At 38.9% G+C, this 15,718-nt stretch overlaps 1 protein-coding gene across 1 annotated transcript in view; it reads right to left on the bottom strand.

Moving 5' to 3' along the window:
- Positions 1-15,718, bottom strand: part of LOC103177884 (potassium/sodium hyperpolarization-activated cyclic nucleotide-gated channel 1) — a 130,942-nt gene that overhangs the window by 64,191 nt on the left and 51,033 nt on the right. Inside the window, exon 3 of the mRNA XM_042339965.1 lies at positions 7,871-8,032. Within this exon, the coding sequence (XP_042195899.1) occupies positions 7,871-8,032 (162 nt within the window). The remainder of the gene's footprint in view (positions 1-7,870; positions 8,033-15,718) is intronic.

Raw genomic sequence — 15,718 nt, 5'->3', positions numbered from 1 at the left:
GTACTTTTCATCAGGGGTCAATGGATAGCGATGAATGGGGCCCATGTTCCCCAGATGTCCTAGCCCTGGGCACTAAGGCCAATTGGACCCCCACTATTGCCCCACTACCCCAGCCCAAGATCAACTAACTCAGCAGAGGATGGGATTCCAAGCTGAGACTCTTTAGATCTTTGTAGTTCAGATTCATACTGAATAGAAGAAAGGAACAGTATAGACAGATCTGTACTGTACATGGAGCTGAATTGATGATAAAAATACGATAATATATGGGTGGATGTGTCATGCAAAAATACTGATGTTGCAATTCTAATTTTCCGACCATCTGTTCTGAATTGATCCTAAGTGAAATAGAGGAGAAAATGTACCTTCCAACTAGCGTCAATACGGCCTGCAAAACCATTAGTTTCCAGTCACCATGAAAGGCGAAGAGTAACCTACTCAACTTTAATCTGGTTTACAGATCTTATCATCCGATGCAGTTTAACAGGGCAGTATAGTTCAACCAAACTGAATTGAGACCAAAGACTGACACTGGTCGCAGTATATTTTAAAGGAATTCTGATGTATCGAAATACATCGAGGGTGACCAAAATGATAAAAACACTACTGGGTAGTGTTTGAGTCTCGTGATACAAATTACTTGGGCCAAATGGCCTGTTCCTGTAACATGTCATTTGATATAACTTGATATAACATTAACTCCAATAAGAAGCATCCAAAATTGTTATCCTTAGGTTGTTTATGTATATGAGGGGCATACATCAATAGAGCATAATTATAATGGGGTATATTATCCTTGTCTCTTTACATGCATCTCTGCGCTTTATAGGGTTAATGGGTGTTTTTGTAATTAGTATGAATAATCCATGTAATACGTATCTTCCTCTTGCTTTTCATACTTAGAGAGATAAAGATAAAGAATGAACTCATAAATTAGTCATACCACAAGGACAGCCTGACCTATTCTGAAAGCGCCCCTCAAGCCCAAGTACTGTACCATGTAGCGTCTGTCTTGCCCAGCTAACTAACATCACTTTCCATTTTAACATACATAATGGCCCCTTTTTTCCCCATCATCACTCCTTAAAAAAGGTGACACTGACAGGAACTTACCTAGAAGTTACCCTCTTCATCTTGCATTGCTTTTTAATACCTTCTCACTGGAGCGCTGTAAACATCAACCTCTCTCACCTTGGGGCAATAGGTTCACAAGATCGCAAGAGAAGGTCAGATGAAGAAACCCATCTGATCTCATTCTTCCAGAATACTCGACCAATTGCCTTCCCATCATAGCATCAAACTGTTTATTAAATTACCCAAGGGTCCTGGTCTCATCCACTGTTCCTGGTAATTTATTCCCCTCATTAATTACAGTCAAAATATTTCCGAGTGCCTGTCCTGAAATTGCCCTTATCAACCCTGAACTGTGTCCTCCTGTTCTGCTGTTTTGGTACATTCAAAACTATTGTTCTGAGTTCCATTTAAAATCTTATAAGTTATATAGGTTAGGTATATTTTCATGCTTGTCTAATAGTAGGGTGGCAATGTAAAGACATTGGTTTAATAATAATAATATTATTATTAATAATAATCCCTCCAAAAACCAAAAACAATAATAAATTGGTCATTTTCAATCCATGACTGTTTGTGGGACATTGCTGTGCACAATTGGCTGCCGCGTTCGCCCACAAATATACAGTCAATTTCACTTTACAGTGTATTCTGTGAAGCGCTTTGGGACGTCCAGAACAGGTGAAAAGCGCTATATCAAATGCAAGGATTATTATTATTATTTACTATTCTCATTACAGATAGACTGGTATTTTTCAAGTGGCTAATGTCTATTGGTTCATTAGTATATATCAGCTCTAATGTATTTAACAAGTGGATAAATATTTGAAAAGGAACAGTATAAAAGAGTATGAGCAAAACACAAGGAGTGGAGCAGTTAGCTCCAGTGCTGGAGCCAGCACCAGTGTAGGCTCGATGAAATAAATGGCCTTCTTGTATGCTGCGACGTTGATTTGACCAGATATCTTTCCCCCACAAAATACAGTCAATTCACTTTGCAGTACATTCTGGGAAGCAAAGGATTATTATTATTAATTATTATTATTGTACCAGATAACCCATGATGACTCACTGTGTGACTGAGGAACAAATGACAGGTTTGGCTACAGGAAGATTACAGGACAAGGCAATGCCCTTCTAACAAGTATGATCTCTCCCACATAAATTCCTGGTTATAAAAGTTTGAGAAGATTTGAATTCAGGATAATACAATCTCATGAAAAATTTATGAAGGGCATTTATTTTATGGAGGAAATATTCTCTTAATTGGTAAGACTATTTTGCCATAACATTTTAGATTGTGCACAACTGTGTAAAATTCTTAAATTGAATCTTAATTTTGAAGCTGGTTAGGAATATAGGAAAACAAGATAAGCAGGAGGAGACCATTCAACCCATCAAGCCTATTCCACCAATTTATTAGATCTTGGCAGATCTTTTAATCTTAATGCCCCAACCTTTTGCTATATCACTTTATACTTCTAGCCAGTGTCTCTCTTATAAAACATCCCTATTGATTCCATCTCTACAGCTTTCTGGACAGAACATACCACATCTTCCCAACCCTCTTCATGAAGAAATGCTCTCTAACGTCCATTCAAACCATCTTGGTTCTAACTTTAAGATTAAGCCTCCCGTTGAAATTAATCCCTCTGCCAAAGGGAAGAGTTGTCCCGTATCGAATCTGCAAATTCCTTTAATTACTTAACATATTGATTTCATGATCCTCACTCTCACTTTCAAATCACTTCACTTGGCAGCTCATTATCTCTCCAATCTGCTCACACCCCACTCCACTACCCGCTGCCTTCTCTCGGCTGGCTTGAGCCTTCTGCATGTCCCTTGGCCCCTCTGCTCCACCATTGACAGGGTTCTTCCAGCCACTGTTCCCTGAGACTTTGAATCTCATTGCCCACGTTCAAATCACACTTGAAGACTTTCCTCTTCAACCATGCCTTCAATCAACTCTCTTTCCAGCTGGGCATCAAACCACACCACTGCTAAGCTCTCCCTAGATGCATTTAGTATGAAGGCTGCTATATACATGCAAGTTGTTGTATCATTTTGAATATCTCATTCAAATGAATATGGTTTGTCTTAAGAACTGGGGGAAAACGATTTCCAAACTATAAATGAAGTTAAGAATGTCCCACAGTTCTTGGGTAATCTTCTGCTTTAAGATAAAATGGTCTTTAGGCTGAGCCTAGGTGAAATTTTAGGCTGTAATAATTTGCGAATGGATTCCAACTCAGGGGATTGTTAGCCAGGACACCAGACAAACTTCTTTCTAGTTTTCTCTTTTTCAATGCACTTTTAGTGCCATGTGGGTAATTAACATCCACCTGAACAGGCAGACTGGACTGTGCTTTAAATTCTCATCTAAAGATTGCCTCTCTGGCATCTCTGACAATGCAGTGCTTCCCAGCATGGTACTAGGTTTAATGGTCTATGTGAGGCTTGAATGAATGATCTTCTGACTCAGAGGCAAGAGTGTTACCAACTGAGCCGGGCTGATTGTGGAGCAAACTGGATGTACATCACAACAGAACTCCACAGAAACTCCTCTTGCTTGAAGCTAAAGTGCTTCCTGGCATTTAGGGATTAAAGGGCTAAAGTGAGTCATAGCAAATAGGACCCCGGCAGCAATTAGCTTTCAGGGACTCAATTCAATTTCAATGGAAAATGCAAACACAGAATCGAACATGGTCCTCTCCAGACACCTCAGGTCGAGTTCCTGCATCCAATCATACCCACACCCAATTATCAGCAGCACTGACATTTGTGAACCATTTCAAATTCAGTAGCGAATGCCCCACGTTTGACCCCAATGTATAAGCAAAAAAAAGAAAGTAATTGTAAGTGCTGAAAATTTACAGTTGGCTACTCAACAAATGGAGGAGTTAGACACTTTAGCTATTAACCTACCTATTAACCTACCTTTTTGCTTTCACATGTTTATTGACCCGCTGTGCATTTTCAGCAGTACCTAAAATTATATTAACTCAACTCTCTATTTTTTCACAATTCCTGCTTTGCTGGAATTACAAAATGCTGGCTGGGATGTGGTATAAAGTAAATTAATATTTTTGAACGATGTTACTAACACTTTCGATACGGGTAAGCGTATGGTGTGTCAATGGTAGCAACAAGCTGCTAATGTGTTACTGGAATTGCTGACTTCTTTAACTCTCCCCAGGAAGATGACAGGGCTCCCATTAAAATATGTCAGTGGAGAAAGAGTCTTCACCATAAGGCCCACAATTTTTCCCTGGGATAGTGACTTGTACATCAGAAACCTGTTTCTCTTTGTAAGATGTACTGTGGAAAGTTTAAAATCCAACTGAAAAGGCAGCCGGGATCTCGCTTTTAATGTCTCCTGCGAAGGACAGCATCTCTGACAATGCAGCATTACCCCAGCGCTGCACTGGTCTTTCAGCTTAGACTGTGAACTAGGTCCTGACATGGGACTTAAATACACAACCTTCTGCCTCAGAAGCAAGACTGCTAGCAATCGAGGCAAGTTGACAAAAGGTTTTATGTTGCAATGACCTCCTGGTAATTTTAGAGAAATCAAGCTTTGGGATTAAAAGTGAATTTAAAAAAATGTCCTTTTAGGAATCCTGTAGCTCAGTGGTAGAGCACTCGCCTCACAAGCAAGAGACCTGGGTTTGATTCCCAGCAGGGCAAAACCTTGGGAAAGTTTCCTTACTCAACATGCCTGATAATAATCCCTCAAGAAAAAGAAACCCAATAATAAATTGGTCACTCAATCCACGACTGTTTGTGGGACACTGCTGTGCACAATTGGCTGCCGCGTTTCGCCTACAAAATATAGTCAATTCACTTTACAGTATATTCTGTGAAGCGCTTTGAGATGTGTAGAAGACGTGAAAAGTGCTATATCAATTGCAAGGATTATTATTATTGTTATAAATCTGCGTAATCTTAAATCTTAATATAAAATGTCTCACAGGCCAAGACTGAATGGGGTTTCATCTCAAGGGGTAAACTGAGTCAAAGCAAATAGGAACCCGGTAGCGATGGAAAATGCAAACACAGCTAAATTCACACTGCAGATAATGACTGTAAACAAGCAGATCTTTAGCTAACAGCTTCAGTCACACTTGAAAAACAGACACTTCAGAACCGTTCTGCCCTAAGTGTGGGAGTTGTAATTTCTCTTGCTCCCACTGCTGCACGTACTGTGTGCTGTGGGGAATTATTTCTGGATGATGAATAGAGGCCATCATTATCCCTCAGAGATCCGTGCCATATATAATGTGATGTTTGTGCTTGCCTAATGAACATAAAAAACCAAACTCCGGAAAGGTGTGCGATTGTTTTCCCAAATTATTTTTCTCAATACATAGGCCAATTGAGTGCATTTTTTTCATCTGAAGGTTAAATCTATCCCTTTGACTGCGTTTATGGTCACCTCCTCCTTCTCCCCTCCCCTTCGCTTAATTCTGTCCACAGCACTATAAAGTGCTCCGAGACTTTATTCTACATGAAGGGCACTATATAAATTCAAGCTGTTGTAGTGCACCCCTCCTCTCTCTTGTTTGGTGTCCAACTCAGTCCGTGTTAAGTGTTCCAAGACATCGCCGTACATGGAGAACCCAAAGTAACTCAATTTACTATTGTCATAATAATCATAATAATCCTTGCATTTGATATAGCACCTTATCGCGTGGTTGAGTCTTCTCAAAATATATTGTAAAATGGATTGACTATGTATTTTGTGGGAGAAAATTGTAATTGTGATGCACATATTAAAAAGAAACAACATAAACATGGCCTGAAATGTGCCTTGAATGGAGCCGAATAAGTGTTACTGTGCAGGCAAAGGCTGGCATGAACTTGGCTTCTGTTAAAGTTAAACACCCAATCTTCCAATGTGGACTCCATCCAACAAAAGGGAGAGAAAAACTATGACTAGATACAAGATCTAAGACAAAGCTTTTCTGCTTCTTACTGACATGAATGGGTACTGGTGCTTTCTGAAGTGCAGCAAAGGGGCTGGTGTTTTTCTCCTTCAATTTTCAACCCAACTTGTACACAATATATCAATGGGCTTTTATCCCCATTAAGCTCTTCATACGTTAAGTTTAAAGAGGTCTTATTTTCCTCGCTTTATTTATGTTGTTCCTTAATACAGAATTACATTAGATTAGCCCTCAATCCATGGAAACTCAGTTCCGGAAGCAGATTGGGTTCAGCCAAAGTCTCCCCAGGTCATTGTGAATTACATAGAATCTCCAGCACTGAAACATGCCAATCATCCCAACTCGTCCATGCCGATGTTTATACCCCACACGAACCAATTATTCCAGTTACTAGAAGAAGCCTCCATTTGTGCAACTCCATGTCCTTATTCATTGAATGTTATTAAGAAAGGCCACAAATTTCCATCGCCATAATTCTAATAATATCAAAACTGATTTCTGTGTACGGACTCTATTGTCTTAAGCTCTCTCCATGTTATTCAGTTGTACTGTCATTAATTAACCCAAACCAAATTTTGGATTACAGTTTATCATTAAGAAGTTTGGGGTTTGGTTCGACAAATGCACTCATTAACAAAAATTTATGTGGAACACAATGTAATGATTTCTGTCTACTGCTCCCTCTCAGTTTTCCTAATCTTGTCACATCCAGCTGCACAGTTCTTCTGCCTGACTGTAGCGGGTAAGAAGTATTCTGGTGTGTGGTACTAATTTATCTTTTCTTTTCATAAAACAAACAGGGTGCCAGGCCTGCAACCCCTCCACTGTGTGCTATTTTTCTTAACCCAGTGTCAAGGCGATATAAATAGATAACGAATTAGACCGCGAGCATGGGGAAAAATAACATGAGAAATTAAGTTTAAAATAAAATTGTGGGCTCAGCAATTTTTGCTCCATTATCCAAAGCTCTGCTCGTCTCAGGCATGCTGCTCTCATGTACTAGGTGTGCCATTATTCTGCAGTCACTATATAAATCAGGAACATAATATCACAAACTAGTGCAATGGCACTGAAAGAACTAACAGTAGGAAACATCTCAGAGAAAGAATATGCTCTTGACGGGCCGTAAATGCTAAACTATAGAACATAGGAACAGGAGGCCATTCATCCTGTCGAGTCCTGAATATGGCAGATCTTTTAATCCCCTTTTCACCTCCTTTTCCCCATACGCCTTGAAATACTGACTCCCCAAGTATCTCTTTTCTCTTTAAAACATCCATTCAAAGTGAGAAATCAAGACCAACTATGTGTTACATTTTATCCCGGCATAGAGATAGAACTGTGGAAATTTATAGGATGGAAAGAGGCCCTTCAGCCCATTGTGCCTATGCTGGCTCGTCAAAATAATCTATTGCTAACATTAACTCTTTAACCCCAGCCCTTTTGGCAATACCCTTTTATACTTCTCCCTTTCAGATATTTATCTAATTCCCTCTTAAAGCTTGTGTGGATACTGCATCAACCATGGTTCCAGATCAAATGTTCCAAATGTTAACAAACCCCCAGCATAAAAAAGTGTTTCCTCCCTTTGTTCTTTTGGTAATTATTTTAATCCTATGCCCTCATCAAGTTCTGACTCATTGATCAATGGAAATAATTTCTTCTTGGTTTCTTTATTAAAACTCCCCATAATTTAAGAGACCACTATCAGGTGTCCTCTTTAGATTCTCTTTTCCAGGGAAAAACAAACCAGTTTATCCAGTCGTTATTAATAAAAGATCCTTGAATGACAAAATCATTGACTAATAAGCTTGACAATAGGAATACAGGTAAAAAAAAATAACAATACTTACAACCATACCATTTAGGGACACCCAGCAATCAGGGGGGAAATCCTGGAGTAATGGTACTAGAAACTGGAGACAACCATCCCAGTGGCATAACAGAAGCATCATTGCAATCAGATTAAATATTCTCACCACTGCGCTGGCAAAATCATATGTCATATGGAAAATCTGAAAGGGTAACACAAAAAGAAATTAGTATTTAATATACATTTTCTTTAGTACATTTTGTCGCACACATTTAAATTGACATCTATGCAAAAAACGCCTTTCATCGTTAAGTGCAGTACAACAATGTTGGGGTCTAAAATGTTGGACTAATAGCCCATAACCATGTTTCTATCATGCAGGAGCAGTCAGTTGTACAATTACCAATGAAAAACATTACAAGTGATTCTGCAGTCCTTTTCAACATCAACAACAACTTAAACTTATTCCTGTTCCATAAACCTGGTCAGATGAGTTTTAAGAACCCACAACACGACTATATGATAAGAAAAGGAAGTTTCTCTTGGTGTCCTGACCACTGATTCTCTGGATCAATTAGTCACATGGCTTTTTGCTGGGGCCTAGCTGTGAGTGAAATGGTTGCCACATTTCTATACAAGAACAGTCACTTCACTTGATAGCAATTCTCTGTCAAATGCTTTGCAATGGTTCAACATTAGAGGCACTTTATCAAATGCCAGAATTATTTCTACAACTATTTCAAATAGAATAACATGTCCACTGTGGGTTACCGAACAAATTGGGAGTTGGGGGAAATGGGAGAAGGTGTCTGAGGACACAGCCAAAGAGGTAGAGAGGGAGTTCCAGAACATTGTGGCTGAAAGGTCAACCACCAATGATAGGTCATTAATCACAAATTATAAGGGCTTCTGCACCTATATGAACACAGAATCACAGAATGGTTAACCTATGGGCTTAGCCTAACCTATATTTCAGACTCCAATGACACTGTGAGATAGCACCAGAACACACATTAACAAAGCTTCTGCACTTAGCTATTTGAGGACAGCCATAAAGATCTTCACACTGTAACACCCAGCTATCTTGGTGAATTCCGGCTGATTGTCCTACATTGTTGTTGCAATGCAAAAAAGTAAAGTAAAATCAAGAGACTAATAAATTTGGCAAACTGATAGACTGAGAAAAAACATTTGCTTGACCCAGGGACCTACAACTGAATGTTATTCTGTGAGGAAGTTCCTATCTTTTTCACTTAATTTCCTGAAGGCTGAATGCAAACAGAATGCAACATTTAAGGTTCATAATCAGAACTGATAAAGCTGCAACTCCCAGGATCAATTCAACATAAATTATAACCAACAAGTACGTCATTGTTCAGAAAGTGCTTCTTCCGATATTTTGTTTGCTGTGAGCCCTGCTCCCGCTCCAACAAAAACAAAACTCACAGGATAAACATATTAAAATCCACTTCTTCATTACACATGAATGTGTAGTTCAGCCAAGTGGAAGCAGGTAATGATAATGAACAATGAATCGTTGAAACGTTATTGGCCTGAAGGAAAAATGAATAATTGAAATTAGTTGGTAGTTAACACACAGAGAATTCAGCTGGGGAACAACTTCTTCCCTTTGTGCTAAATAGCTCCTGCTCCTCTTTTCAACGGTGTAAGGAGCAGGTATTGGGATTCCTGAAATTAATGAATTTGTGAAGTTTTTCACTCAAAGGGTGAATGTAATAAGGTCCACTGTACTTTCTGCACTTTGTGACTGTATCAAGCATTCCTCAATAGAAAGAGTTAAATCAGAATTCAATACCTTACCTGAACTTGGGTGCTTCATTTGAGGATCGTAAACAACCCAACTTCTCAGTTGATTTCTTTATTTAGTGAAAATGACTATCTACTGAATGCATCAATTTAAATCCACAGATGTAATCCAACTCTTTTCTTCAGCTAGTAATATGACCCAAGTATAGAGCAGAACTGTTCAATGGCAAGCTGAAGGATTCCAAAAGATCAAATTGGGGGCATTGATCCAAGGGAGCCTTGATCCAAGGGAGCCTTGAACATTACGGGCATCTTTTCCTCTACCGCCAACCCCTCCCGGATCCCCACCCAACCTAGCCCTGGGTGCACATCCAACTTTGTAAAACACCTTTGAGATGTTCTTGTGATTTGAAAGACACTATATCAATGGAAGTTGTATTGTATTGATGGAAAAAGTTTTCAGAACTGATCTAGCAGCACGGGCAGATAGTAGAGATCCCCCAGAACAGAACTAATGGGTTCAGCTCAGAATTTAGTAATAATAATCCTTGCATTTGATATAGGGCCATTGTAGCTTATATAGCTATACTGATATAGTTCCTTGTCCATCTTCATACCTGGAGACCTTCACCTTCGATCATGCCCATGGTCACCTCCCCACTCTCCCTGGCTCGGTGACAAACTCTGCATATTTTGAACAGCCGGGTGTCTGACACATGCAGAAACCCATCATCCTGCTTTAGATTATCCAAACCAGACCTTATTCAACACAATCTACAAGGGATAATGGCTTCAAATGCCAAAGAGGGAGCACTAATAGACAATTTAAATTGAATAACCCCTTAAAAAAATGTAAATAATAATTTGGTCACTTAATCCATGATTGTTTGTGGGATACTGTGGTGCGCAATTGACTGCCTCATTTCACCTACAACATATACAGTCAATTCACTTTACAGTAAATTGCAAGGATTATTATGATTTATTACTATTTTGTGAAGTGCTTTGAGATGTCTCGAAGACATGATAAGGCCCTATATCAAATGCAAGGATTATTATTATATGGAACAGTCTGCCCTGGGAGGCAGTGAAGGTGGGTGGTTTGGGCATTTTCAAGGGGGAATTTGATAACAATTTGATAGTAATGGGAAGTTAGGGGTTAAGTGGAAAGATGGTACAGTGTTTGAAAATTGGACCGGTCAGATTCTCTTCCAATTCTGCACATTCCTACAACTTCCGCCCACTGCCACTGAATATAGATTAGGATGGCATGTCCATTAGCCCCTCATCCATTCTTATGACAGTAAACATTGTCCACATTATGCTGAATTGTGACTTGTTTTGCCCTGTGGACTCATATAGATGGTTTATTAGGTCAACCTGCAACCACATTGAATCAAACGTATTATCAAGCCCCCACTGACTAACAATCTATGTTTCCCTCATTCAGTGCTCCTAGTTTGTGGACTTTTAGCTCAACAGCTCACAATCTAGGCTGACACTCCAGTGCAGTGTTGGAGGAGTACTGCATTCTTGCAGGTGCAATCATTTGGATGGGACATTAAGTCGAGGTCCCATTTGCCTGTTCAGGTGAATGTTAAAGAATCCATAGCACTATTTGAACAACAACAACAAGATTACATTTGTATAGCACCTTTCACGTTGGGAGGACGTCCCAAGGCACTAGACAGCATTTCAGACCCGAGCTGGGGTCGTGGGGAGAAGGGAGGGGAAGGGGGGTGACCGATGGCATGATTGAAGAGGAGGGTTTTGAGGCGGGACTTGAAGGAGGCTAAGGAGGGGGCGAGGTGGAGTGATTGGGGTATGGAATTCCTGAGGTTGGGGCAGAGTGGCTGAAGGCTCTCCCGCCAATGGTGAAAAAAAGCCTTTGAAAAGAAAAGATGCTTCTCTTAGTGCGCTGAACATTCCTCAAGTCACTAACTGGCTATTTGTGGAACACTGCTATATGCAAATTGGTAGCTGTGTTCACCTACAAATACAGTCAATACGCTTAGCAATAATTACTGAGAAGCATTTTGAGATGTTTCAACGTGCTAAGGTATATTTGTGGAGTCCTGTAGCTCAGTGGTTAGAGCACTCGCTTTGCAAGTGAGAGACCCGATTTCAATTCCAGGCAGAGGGCGAAACCTTGGGCAAGTTTCCTTACTCCACACAGAGCCTAATAATAATCCCTCCAAAAAACCAAAAAGAATAATAAATTGGTCATTTTCAATCTACGACTGTTTGTGGGACATTGCTGTGCGCAATTGGCTGCCGCGTTCGCCCACAAATATACAGTCAATTCATTTTACAGTGTGTTCTGTGAAGAGCTTTGGGACGTCCTCCCGACGTGAAAAGCGCTATATCAAATGCAAGGATTATTATTATTATATTAAATGCAAGGATTATTATTCTGTTCCAAGAGAAAATAGACCTAACAACATCAGACTGTGGTACCATTCTGTTTCCATAAACCATGCAGATTATTAGACACTAAGAGTAGCAACAGAGTATCTAATATAGTTTACCTATTAAAACTGCATTATTTTGCAATTTAATTTAAAAACATCTATTAATAAGACAAAGCAAAATTATACAGAAAATAACAATTTGGCTCCCAATGTGTCTAGTTCTGAGGATATTTGTGATTTAGCACTAGAGATTTGAGGGACTGACCTTGGCTCTTTGTTGTATGAAACTACTTCCATCAGTTACAATCACTTTAGTAGCAAGAAGCCTTATTCATATTTAAACGACTGAATGAAATTTCAAATTGTATTCTGTAGTTTTTTCATACATTCTATCATATATTTATCAATGAAATTCATCCATTTAACCATAAAGGGACATACTTATAAAACTTGAGCATAAATTAGCACAAGTAAATGAAAATCTAACAGCAATAGATTCGTTGTAGTAGTTTACTTTGTAAATAGCATTGGGGAGCAATAACAATTACTCTCATTTACAGCCTCAATTTCACACAAAATATAGCACATTCTATATCATCCCATTTAGTGTGAGCTCCCTTACTTGCATCTGCATGGTATAATTTGCGAGGAATATAGTGATATAATGATCATATGCAGTGGTTTCAAACAGGATCGTTGAATAGAAACTCCAAATCGACTCTATTAGTTAACTGTAGGTCACCATGCTGATCTGCTCTATCAGACCAATAGTAGCCATAATTCAGTGTAATTTGGGCTGTTTTTAATTATAAGAATGGATGAAGTGGGTAATGGAAATCTCATTTTGGTCCATTTCAGATGTCAATAGACAGAAGTCATAGAAGTATGTCTCTGTCTCACTTTCCCCACAAATCCCCATTGTTGTCAATTCCCTCTTGAATCAGTACATGCCTTGGGTGCAGTACACATATGTTAGAGCAATGAACTTCTGCTCTCCTATCAAACAATCCCTTGGATCCAGTGTTAGGAATAAATGGTTGTTTTAAGATTTAACATAAAACAGATGAAAGCAACTTTTTGTCAATGTAATCATGCCATTATCAGTAAAATATGCAGTGATATACTATATAACCTTCCATGTTCAATTGCTGTGCACCACTTTGTCCAAAATACAGAACTCTCTTTAAACTCTCTTGCATTGCTCCTCCATGGCACCATATTCATAGAATCATAGAAATATACAGCACAGAAGGAGGCTATTCGGCCCATTGTGTCTGTCAGCTCTTTGAAAAAAGCTAACCAAATGAATCCCACTCCCCCGCTCTCTCCCCATAGCCCTGCAAATGTTTCCTCCCCAAATAATTATCTACTTCTTTATTAAAAGTTGTTATCGAATCATCTTCCACCACGCTTTCAGGCAATGCATTCCAGATCCGAACAATTCGCTGTGTCAAAATTTTTTTCCTACGTCCCTTTAGCAACTATTTTAAATCTGTGTCCTCGGGTTACCGACCCACCCGCCAATGGAAATAGGTTCTCCTTGTCCACTCTATCAAATCCCCCATATTAAGTCTCCTCTTAACCTTCTCTGCCACCTTCAAAGATTTACTTATATGAACCCCCAGGTCTCTCTGTTCCTTCACCCACTTTAAGATTCTACCATTATATATCCCTCTCCTCATCCTCCCAAAATGCATCACTTTGCATTTCTCCACATTAAACTTCATCTGCCATGTGTCTGCCCATTTTATAAGTCTGTCTATGTCCTCTTGCAGACTGCTACTATCCTCCTCACTGTTTATTACTTTTCCTAACTTAGTATCATCTGCAAACATGGAAATTGTACTCCCTATACCCAAGTCCAGGTCATTTATACAGATCAAAAACATCAGTGGTCCCAATACCGACCCCTAATAATCCCTCCAAAACAAAACAAAAAACAATAATAAATTGGTCATTTTCAATCCACGACTGTTTGTGGGACATTGCTGTGCGCAATTGGCTGCCGCGTTCGCCCACAAATATACAGTCAATTCACTTTACAGTGTGTTTTGTGAAGCGCTTTGGGACGTCCTCCCGACGTGAAAAGCGCTATATCAAATGCAAGGATTATTATTATTATTATTATTATGTTATTCCAACTACTGATAATGCACTATATCAAAGCAAGGATTATTATTATTATTACCAGGTCTGCATTCTTAAATCTCACACAATTACAGTAGCTAAACTACTATCCATGTAAAGGATGAGACACACCACTTCTGTAAACAGGGAGCTGAACCATCCCTGTAAACAGTGAGACACATTATCTCTTTATTTCTCTTCTGAAACAGTAAATGGCAGACACCTCTTTCCCAAAGACTCTCTCATTCTCTCAGTACATTACAGCTCCTCACTGGTAATGATGAGATAACTCATTCTGTTCAAAATTCCTCCCTACAGGCCAATTACCACACAACTCATTATAAATACCATGTTCCAAAAGGAGTTCTGCAGCACTGAGTGAGGCTACCACTAGGGGTCATGCTATAATGACCAAGTTAAATCATCATTTGAAACTCTGAAATCCAAAGGAAGATTAACACAGCTTCAAATCTACAAGCTATTTTGCATAATTGTAAGAAATCCTAAAATAAATAGTATGAATAATAATTCAACATAACAATATTTGAATGTATTGAGAGCCATGTGCAAACCATATGTAAGCCCAAGTGTACCAAGCAAATTACAGGCACTTAATTATCTATTTAACAACCATTGAACAGGATTGATTGTTATCACATATTTAATACATTTTTGTTAATTGAGATAATTAAGGGCATCTGCAATTTCCTCTGCGTGGGTGTTTACACATGGTTTACACATGGTGCATAATACATGTATGTCAGCATAACACGCAATACCTTTGCCAATGCGGCAAATGGCAGGTATCACCATAGTCTGCATTTAACCCTCAACAGATAGTGGTATATAATAGCACATCTAAGGCTTCAAGTTCTCCCTAGTTTTAGCCTGTGAGACTATTTTGTCCTGAAATTTAAAGTCATACAGAATTAATGGAAAAATCTTAAATTCTACTTTAATTTAGAAGCCACTTCTCTTCAGAACTACAGAAAACTGGCTTCCAAATTGAGGCTAGATTTTCTGCGAAATCTACAGTTGTAAGACAAAATGCCCGTACAGGCTACAACTGAATGGTATTTTGTGCCTGTTATGTGTAAAATTCTAAAATGCAAAAAAAGGTCCAGTTTCATTACTCAAAAATGAGGCATTATTTACATTTACTCTCTACACCTGCTGTCCTGGCCAACATTCCCCCAGATAAAATTTGTCATTCACTTCATGGCTGTTGTGGGACATTTCCGTGTGAAAATTGCCTGTGGCATTTGCCTGAAAAATACAGTCACTTCTCTCAACAGTAAATCCTGTGAAGCACTTTGAGATGTTTTGACAATGTGATATGGCGCTATATCAAATGCAAGGGTTATAATTGTTATTATAGTCCTCAGACAGATAATTAATCAATTCTTTTTTGTGTGGAGTTATTTAATGCAGAATCAATTTCTTTTGATAGGAGTTTGTTCCACACATCCACTTCTCTGTGACAAAATATACTCTAATCACCTATAGTTTTGTTCGATATTTTCAAGTTTTTAAACAATGACCTTCAGTTGAGCTCTCATGGTTTAAGTATAATATTCTGTTTG

The sequence above is a fragment of the Callorhinchus milii genome, unplaced genomic scaffold (assembly GCF_018977255.1).
Source record: "Callorhinchus milii isolate IMCB2004 unplaced genomic scaffold, IMCB_Cmil_1.0 Scaffold1, whole genome shotgun sequence".
Taxonomy (NCBI): domain Eukaryota; kingdom Metazoa; phylum Chordata; class Chondrichthyes; order Chimaeriformes; family Callorhinchidae; genus Callorhinchus; species Callorhinchus milii.
Note: the sequence above shows the minus strand (reverse complement) of the source record. Positions and strands in the feature narration are given on the sequence as shown.